The sequence below is a fragment of the Elaeis guineensis genome, chromosome 8 (assembly GCF_000442705.2).
Source record: "Elaeis guineensis isolate ETL-2024a chromosome 8, EG11, whole genome shotgun sequence".
Classification (NCBI taxonomy): domain Eukaryota; kingdom Viridiplantae; phylum Streptophyta; class Magnoliopsida; order Arecales; family Arecaceae; genus Elaeis; species Elaeis guineensis.
Genome location: NC_026000.2, coordinates 43713138 through 43723295, shown reverse-complemented (window position 1 = coordinate 43723295; position 10158 = coordinate 43713138). Strand labels below are relative to the sequence as shown.

The following is a 10158-nucleotide window of genomic DNA, read 5'->3' as shown; positions in this document are numbered from 1 at the left end:
GTTTAATTTAGAATTAATTAGAAAGAGTCTTAGTTAATTGGTGCAATTGGACTGACCTTGTCTCATCGGATTAGGGTTAGGTCAAGAGCCTGAGTCCACTGCTAGCTAAATTTAGAATCTAATTGATTCGCACACTTTGAGATTTAATCTTGATCTAATTTAATTATGGTTTAATATAAATCTTAGAGGTTAATTTGATATTCTAGCATATTGTATTAACCCAAGTTTTCAATTAGATTAGTTCAAATGAATTTGAGCTAGTCTTAACCTATTGCCTTTAATCTAATTAGATTAGGTTGAATTTATTTAATTTATTTCTTTATCTTGTAAGTGTTTCAGATGAAAAAAGAGTCCTCCATGCCATTTATTTATTGTCGCCCCATATTTATTGGTGCCTAAGAGAAGGAAGAGTCTTTTTGCATTAAGGCACCTAACCACCTCTTGTTTATCCACTCATTCCTTAATTGTCACATGCTAAATTAATCCAAAAAATTTATAGGGTGTAGAGGAGGAGTCCTTCTGTATGAAGGCTCTTCTGTGCCAATTAATTCATCAAAAATTTAATTCTCCATGTAGGAATGTGGAGCGCCAAGAGTTGGCACCCCTTAGGACTCCTGTCATTCCTTCATCCCATATTTATATGGGATGTCCCATATGGGTTAAAATCCTAGAAAAATCAGTTCTTAGGTGTGTGATAAGAGAGAAAAAATTCAAAAAAAAATAGACCAAAAAGATAAGAAAATTGAGTGAAAAAATAGAAAGAACAGAGGTGAGAAAAAATGCAAGTGTGGTGTACTTGTCCTAGGGTTTGATTTTTTCATATATTGAAGTACAAAATCAAATCCTAGATTATGAGATTTCTAGAGAGAACTCTCTTGGCATGGTCTTAGTAGAGGAATTGAAGGCAAACGGATGTTGGTGTGATTGTTTTTCAAGAAGGAAGCTGGCAGCACACTTGTGAAGAAAAAGCTGTGGTGCTGCATCAATTGGGAAGGACCTTGATCATCTTTCATATGGATCACTGTTGGAGGACTTTTATTTTGGAGTCTTGTGGAGATCGCTATTTTATCATATTATTTATTTTAGAAAGGATAAGTTTCTAACTCTTTGCATGCTTAGTTTTGGTTTGTTCGACATCTACATGGTGATTTTAGGATTTGAGTTTCGATTGACTAGTTTTAATTATTAAAATTTTTTATATGCATGTTAAAATTTTTTAAAAATTCATATTCCATTGTGTGATCGAAACCCAATAGTGGCACCCCATGATCTAATTTAATTAGGATACTAGTTCAAATCAATTTTGAAGTTTCAATCATTGTCCAAATAGGAAACCTAACGCAGAAAGGAGAGCACCTTTCCTCTTCACACATGCACATCTAATGGGGCAAAAGTTTTTAGCACACCACTTCCTCCTTTGGTCAGCTAATCTGAGAGAGAGAGAGAGTTTCAGGTGAGTGAGATTCTTTGGTTCTAAACCAAATGCTTCAAATTTGACTCATTTTGGATCCGATTCAAATCCTATTCGAACCAGATTCGAAAGCCTATCAATCCTAATCTAATTAGGATTTTGGTTCAAGTCTAACTTGAATTATTAATCTAATTAATTTTTAATTAAATCAAATTTGGTCTGAAATTAATTAGGACATAAATTGACTCTCTTATAAATTTTTTGGATCCTTGATTAGATCAGTATCATCTCCAAAATTAAACCTGAACCTCACGTCTAGTGCTAGTTAGATATAGTTAACTTGTTTAATCCTATATGACCTTTAAATTAATTCTCAATTAAGCTAATCTATTTATTCAATCAAGTCAAGTACTTTCAAATTGAACTCATAGACTTGGGTCAATTTTTTTCTACGTTGCTTGACTTTGTGCATGACTCTATAGGTTCGAACACTAAGTCAGAGAACAGGAACAACTTCTTATACTAATCGAAGTTATCATCTAGCAAAAGTTCCCGACATCTGAGTAGGTCGAATATATGTAAGGCAATATTCAAGAACCTATGTATATGGTTATCGCATAATTCATCCCTTTGACCTCGAATGCTCGAGATGACTTAGGGTTTAACTGTCAACCTTAGATGAGTCATCCACATTATATTTCAACCTTTCACATCCATTACATGGATTATCCGAGCCTGGGGTTTACTAAATTAAAATACAGTGATGCATTAACTCCTATAAGCCAGAGGGGTCAATTTCATCTTGATCCATGCACAGACTTCGTAAATACTTGACTGTACCTAGTAGCCTTTCATCACTACATTAGAAATGCAGGTAGTTCGGTACTAAAGCACAGTGAGTTGCTTGCAAGTCACTATGATGATCTTAAATCTGAGGGACACTTATGCCCATACACTTCACGAGTTGCTCTTGACAGCAGAGCGCTCAACAGGTGAGTCACTTGTTCAGTGATAATGTACTCCTACATCTCACCTGTATCCATATCAATATCTTCACACTCTTTGATTATGAGAACAACCAATCTATATGGTACACAACAATCTATACTCGATGAACGTCATTGTTCTATAATGATGTATTATTTGGTCGTAAACATATTTAAGAACTATTTGATAAATCTTTCTTTATTAATTGTCATATAGTTCTAAGGACTTTATCACAATACAAGAGTTCCAATAAGAAAAATGTACATCTTATGATGAAAATGCCAAAATATCTTTTATTCATTCATAATTCATATACAATTATAAAGAGTACAATCGTCTAAATAATTAACTTAAGGATATATTTTCTAACAACTCTCACTTGGACTAAAGCCAATCGGTACAGTATCTAATACCCATCTTTTATTTGTATTTGTTGAACTCTTTGATTCTGAGGGCTTTAGTAAATAGGTAGATCAAGTTCTCCTTTCCATCGATCTTCTAAAGCTCGACATCACCTCGATCTACGATCTTCCGAACCAGGTGATAGTGATGCAGAATATGCTTTGATCTTCGGTGAAACTTCAGTTCTTTGGCTTAAGCTATTGCTCCAGTACTGTCATAGTATAGCAGAATAGGATCATCAAGAGAGGGTGCAACTCCAAGTTCGCTGATGAACTTCCTCAACTATATCGCTTTTTTGACAGCATCGGATGCCATAATATACTCCACCTTGCATGATGAATTAGCTATGGTATGTTGCTTGAAATTTTCTAGCAGATCGCTCCTCCATTTAGGGTAAACACATAACTTGACATGCTCTTGATGTCATCATGATCTGACTAGAATCAATATATCCCATAAGTTTCAAGTCTGTCTCCATAGATAAGCCATTGATCTTTAGTATTTCTCAAATACTTAAAGATTGTCTTTACGACCTTCCAATGGTTCTTATCCGGATCAGACTGGTACCTACTTACTACCCCTAGTGAGTGTACCACATCCGACCTCGTACATGTCATGGCATACATGATAGATCCCACCATCAAAGTATATGAGATTTTACTCATACGCTCTCTCTTTTGAGGGATTGTCAGATAATCCTTCTTAGAGAAAGTAATTCTATGACCTATCGAAAGATAGCCTTTTTTGAAATTCTCTATACTGAACCGTTTTAGCATGGTATCTATGTATGTGAATTGAGACAATCTAAGCAATCTCTAGATCTATCTCTATAGATCTTTATCCCTAGGATGAAGGATGTTTCTCTCAAATTTTTTATGGAGAACTATAAAGATAGTCAAAGCTTTACATTTTGTAAAGCAGGAACGTCATTCCCTATTAATAGTATGTCATCCACATACAATACAAAAAAGATGACTACAGAACTATTAGCCCATTTATACATATATGGTTCTTCTCCATAATAATTGGGTGAGAATATTAGTTGTGACATTGGTTGCCTTCTCCAAGACTAGAGTATTAATTGTGATGCACATGAGAAGTACTGTAGATGTCTTTATCCCTTAATCTGTTATGAAAAGTAGAATGGATGGTTGTGATCCTCAACCGTAATAAAGAATTTCTATATTATTTATATGATTTGATAACTACACCTTAGATTTGCGTTCGTCTCTTCCTTGAAGCAAAAGTTGAACTAAGTGAATTCATATCATTTGAGAGTAGATTTACCAAAACGAGATTAGGAGAACAATGATACGCCTGATACATGGTTTTGAAGAAGGCCAAGTCATGAGTCACTGATCAGATATCAAAGCAGGAGTAGGTCCAGGCATAATCTTTGTGAATTCTCCTGCATGTCAAATTTTAGTTGCCAAAATAACTTCCTTGGCCATGATAATGTCTTCCAAAACTTCCTCTAAGCTCCACTAATGCTGTAGCATCGAGATATCGTGTTCTTCAATGGAAGCCAATCTGAAAAACTGAGAGCACAGCAAATCATTTGAGTTGAAGTTAGACTGGAAAGTGTCAAGCCAAACTTCGGCTCATCGGCTAGTTCCCTTTGCCTCTACCTGCCACTTCTCATAGGTCTACCCAAAATCCTCTAGTGTCCATTTCTCCAGAGAGGATTGTGAATTTTCCAAGTAAAATAGACAAAAATGGACGTAGACCTGCAATCCCTTGCCACAAATGACCTTACTAACATGACTTTGGAAAGCCCAATTGGTTCAAATTTGTTGGTAGACCTCAGAATGGAACTTCAAGTTTTCAAAATTCTGCCAGGGCACCACCAAGAATAGATTACTGTGACATTTTAAATGACAAAAAGAGTCAAAGACCAATAACATGAGAAATCTTTTCCAGCTTTTTATAAGAGAATTAGAAAGAATGAGAAACAGTGCGTTAAGGAGCAACAAATGCTTCTACCATCCAATTTTTTATACTCAACGGTTCGAAATGAACTGTTGCATTCAGCAGGCAAAGCCAGAAATATTCACTAGAATCACCATGCCCAACTAAACAGGAAATTGAGACCAAACTAGAGGGGAAAAGAATTGGGGAAGGGCAATCAAGTTATCCTAGACTTGACCTGGTCACCTCATAAGCCAAGAAGCAGGCTGCATTGGCTGGAACACTGCGAGCCATGGCTGGTCCAAAACCCCTGTAGAGGCCCTTGATCCCTTCAGATGCTGATATCTTCCTAAACGCATCGATGGAGCCAGAGAACTTAGGATTCTTGTAGTCATCAACCTGAATCACACTTTTTACAACATCTGTTGGATAGACAGACAACCAGAAGGATGCTCCAGCCAAGCCACCTGCAACAATCAGAGGACCTCTCCCCAGCCCTGAAGTGTCTTTTCCTCCAGCAAAGTACTGCTTGAGGGCTTCATAGACCCCAAACATTGCAGCATTTCCAGGGACTTCACGTGCCAAGGTTGGAATGAGCCCTTTGTAAAGGCCTCTGAGGCCACCTTCTGATTTGAGAACATGCTTCGCCACATCCATAGGACCTCTATATTTTACTGCACCAGAAGAGGCAGCAGACTCTGCCAAGGCACTCTGGGCCTGTAGCCTGTTTTACAATGTGATGACAAGAAGAAAAGGTTTCATATAAGCATATATAATGGCATGGTTTTTGTCCAAATTAAAATTACATGCAAAATCTCAGCAAGTCATCCATTGAAATAATCTCATAAATCAATGTGTTAAAATATGCAGACAGAGTATTTAAATGCCTAATCCATTCGGTCTAGATATGCTTTGCTTGGTTGTTCCCCAAGAACAGCTCCAGAAGGTCATCAGAGACCTATGTCAGGAAAATAAAGAAAACTAACTAGAAGAGTATTCAATTGCTGTGCCTCGATCATTACAAGAAAAAATAGTAGATAATAGTTTTTTTTAAAGAAAAAAAACAGAGAAATTTACTTCAGTACTGAATTCAAGTCCAACTTTAGTTCCTCATTGTTTCATCCCTATGGCAAGGCTACAACTAAAAATAACTAGTGCCATTTGTTACAATAAATTGCCTGAAAAACTTCATTTTGTTTATACAAAGACTTCAATTTGGTCAGGGAAATGGTGAAACAGAATTACGGTCATTATGATAAGTTGTTTGAACCCATTCCTTCCTTTAATAAATTTTCTTTTTACTTTTGGAATTTTTTTTATGATGATCCACTAGCCCGTCCTAACTGATGAGTTGCTTCATAGTGCCTGACAATCAAAAGCAGGGAGTGGCCAAAAACACAGTGATGCTTTTTGTGTAAACTAACAACAAAGACTAAAAAAACATTAGTAAAATGTTTCTCTACCTATATGTTAATCATAAAAATTCAATCCTTTCCCCAGAAGCTTTTTCCAGATTGCAAATAAAGGCACACTACCACTGACCTGCACTTGATCAATTCTGTTGGACATGCCAGAAAGGAAACTGCAACACCAGCACCAGCACCACATACAACCTGTTGGTTTACTGTGAGTGGGGCACCAGGTTCTGACCTTAAAAGTGCCTCCATTTGTCCCCTCACAGTAAAGAGAACAGCATTGAAGGCTGCAACAGTGGCAAGAGGAGCTCCCATTCCTTTATACAAGCCCATCGGGCCTTCACTAGCAATTGTTTGTTTAACTGCATCCATAGCACCAGAATACTTTGGGAGTTGACCAGGAAGAGGGGCAGGCTGGCTCTGAAGTTTAACCTTAATGGTATCGAAGGGATGCCCAACAATTAGCTGTGCTGCACCTCCAATGGTTCCAGCAGTCAGATCCTTGGCTACTTCTGCCATCTGCAACATCAAAAATCATGTGAGAAGTTACAGCATACTGATATATTGTACTCCCTCCGCTTTTCTTTCTGAATTTTAATGGACATGTAGTTTAACTCACATTATCAAAACAAATATCAAAGCAGAAATCATAGCTTATCAAATGACAATTTGCCGCCATATTTCTAGGAGGAGATAAAACAGTCAAACCTGTTGTAAACGTCCATTATAATCTTAAGGATGGTAATAAATCTGAGTAGGCTGTAAACATAATGATGCTACCCCAATTTAAGCACTAACAGAAGCAACACAAGGGCAAAAGTTTTAAGAGAACAATTTAACCAATACAAATTCAGGGGGAAAAAAAGACCAGCTACTGAAGTTAGAGAAAAATAAAATGAAATACATGTGAACAGTGATATTAATGTTAAACATTCAACTCTAATGAGCTGGAGTGATGGTCAAGGAATGGCAGAATCATCTTGCAGTTAAAGAATGAGACAAAAATAGGCTAATGCTCATTATCACAGTGCAAGAAGTACATCTTTCAAACAATCAAGAGGATAATTACTCAAAATAATCTGATTAACAGTTTGCAAACTAAAAAAAATAAAGGGCAAAATAAAAAAGTCAGTTATGAAAAATAGGCTATTTGAATGCCTAAATAATTTTCATATGAGGATTTCAAAGCAACCTTAATAGTTATTTTGATGGAAAAGAAAACCAGAATAAAAGATATAGGTCCTTGACTCTTATAGAAGATGGTCACTAGTAAACTAGTAGCTGTGAAATTATGTAATGACAACATATATATATTAACAGGAATTGTCTTTGGTAATGAGTTCTCTTAGGCCCTGTTCAGTAATCCTCAAATAATTTTAACTAGGACATTTGAATAACATAATTCGAAAAGGTACCCTTGTTAACCAGGTAACTCATCCCCATCCCTGGCACATACTTTAAACCCACTTAAAGATAATAAGTACCAAAAATTTGCTTTCCAATCTTCTCGAGAATCCCTGTTCCCTATTGTCAGGGCATATTCAGGTGCCTAAAAGTTGTTCCGTAATAAATGAGTTTTATTCAGCTTTATTTGGGAACCAAAGATGGCCTTAGTGAAAAATTATTTATCAATCCATCTGTGAAAAGATTAACTTCATGCAAACACACAACCAACAGAAATCATCAATATGATAATAAGTCAAATGGTTTCAGAAGCTTGTTATCACAAAAAAGAAAAAAGAAGCAATTATGGTTTACAAGATGGAGAGAGCTGTCTGTCGCGAGCAAATTATGGCCATTGCAAATGATTCTACAATCCACATGGTTAAATCAAACTGCATACTGTTTACTTGTGCTCTGTGCTCTTTTTATCTGAGAAACAGAGTAAAATTCTACTGATTCCTTTTGAAAGCTGCAAACTTTTTGCTGTCTAAATTTGGGTTTGCTCGTCCAGCTAGTATGCTTCAATGCTTATGGGAGATGTTACAAAAACATCAGCAGTCCTTTTATAACATTATCTAATATAAGTCAGATGCATAATATTTACGGAGATCTCATTATTTTGATGTTGCAACTTCTGTCAAAGTTCAATTCAACAATTAAACCTCCATGAAACAGCATCCTAAGAGATAGAACCATATGTATCACTTTCTTTGTAGAATATTCGGCTGTTCTGTAAGATTTCTCTCAAACATAGAGAAAGCTCATTTCTTTATCTTCATAGTCATATTCCTCCTAGTTACATTTCATTTGTAAAAGATGAAATCATTTTTGTTCTCTCACTCTCAAATATCTCATTCTTGTGCTTATCTAAATGTAGGCTTAATGTATCTTAAATATTTTATCACAGAACTATCTGACCTTAACAAACAGGCAAGCTTTACTGCATCAACAAGGATAAAACTTGCAGGTCAAGGTTAATGATTCATTAAGATCTGGATACATTTTACAACTGGCATTTGACATGACAACAACCATCATCATATCAATGCCTAAATCATAATGAAGTGGAATACAGGCAAGAGAAGAGCATGTAAGAATACTTGGAGCATAAGTGGGAAAGCCTAGAAATTTACAGAATTTAAACTTGTTTATTAGGGTGCAACACCACCCCAATATATAACCCAATAAGGGAAACATCTGTAAGGAAAATGAAAGCAAGGTTTGATGTACGAAACTACCTGAACGGCAACTGAGAAAGCCTGGACATGTACTTACAGAATTTAAACTTGTTTATCAGGGTGCAACACCACCTCTAATATATAACCGAGATGGGAAACATTTGTAAGCAAAATGAAAGCAAAGTTTGATGTAGGAAAGTTCATTAGCCTCAGGGGCAATAGTAAAAGAATGAAATTGTCTAATTGAAATACAGGCCTTGAATTCTTGTAGATATTCATGTAGTATAATATTCCTGACAAAATGCTTAATTAACCTAACCATGTGTTTGTCTATATAAGCAAAAATATATGCTTAACTCATTGCTGTTTTTAAATGATAATGAATGCCAATTCATTTGGTGTTCCAGAGACTACAGATCCTTTAACTAAAGTTTGGCTTCTCATACCACAAAATCCCCACCTTCTTCAGAATTCATTCAACCATATGTGAAATATATAAGAAACACAAAGTAGAACATGATGCAGCAGAAAACTCGATTACAAATTGATCTAGTCTATGAAATCCATGAACTAAAGAAATTGTTAATAAATTGTGCATCTTTACAAAATACTGCTATCATTTGACTGCCTCCTCAAACCTTATGGATTAAAACAAAGCTAAGATTCTTCTACAGGAAGAAAAGTTGAAGAAAGTCCCTTTGACTTGCTTATGACAACTTGATTCAAACATGTTTAATAAATATAAGAATCTCACAAATTTGCACATGATTTTGTTTCCAATAGTTGCTGATTTTTTCATGCAACACATGATATTACCATTGCTGTTCTACCGCAAACTTGAAGCTTGCCATCTTACGCATCACCATTACTATGGATTCAAAACTGGTAGAATAGGATGGTACCATTGGTACCATACAGTTCTGATATGCAACCAGTAATGACACAAGGGATTGGGGCACCTAAAAGCATAGAATAGGGATGTAACTGCTGTCCTGACCAGTACTAACAGGTACCAAGGCCAATATGGTTGGTACAAAGCCTATCCAGAGCAGAACCATAGCTTAAAAGAAAAAAGAAAAAAGAAAAAGAAAAAGAAAAAAAAGCATGAGAATGGTACAAATTAGCCGTCCCAATTGTTTTCGACCACTACAAGCTAATACCAGGCTAATTCAGCTGGCACCAGCCTATCCCAATCAAGACGATAATTTTTCTTTAAAGAAAGGGTGGAGCACCATGTTGATTGACATACCATGAAGTGTGAAAGACATTGATTGAGCATTAAACCCGGAACAGATCATACTAGAAATAAAATTATCTGACTCAATAATAAAAGAAAATATGCTAAACTTATTTAACCATAGAAATATGAAAATCTGATGAAAACTAACACCAATGGTAATGAAAAATCCATAAG

General features: G+C 35.8%; 1 protein-coding gene across 1 annotated transcript in view; it reads right to left on the bottom strand.

Moving 5' to 3' along the window:
- Positions 1 to 4703: 4703 nt before the first annotated feature.
- Positions 4704 to 10158, bottom strand: part of LOC105035595 (mitochondrial carnitine/acylcarnitine carrier-like protein) — a 6809-nt gene continuing 1354 nt past the window's right edge. The window contains exons 2-3 of the mRNA XM_073262016.1: positions 6251 to 6642; positions 4704 to 5432 (exon numbers count right to left, since the gene is read on the bottom strand). Of these exons, the coding sequence (XP_073118117.1) occupies positions 4931 to 5432; positions 6251 to 6642 (894 nt within the window). The 3' untranslated portion in view covers positions 4704 to 4930. The remainder of the gene's footprint in view (positions 5433 to 6250; positions 6643 to 10158) is intronic.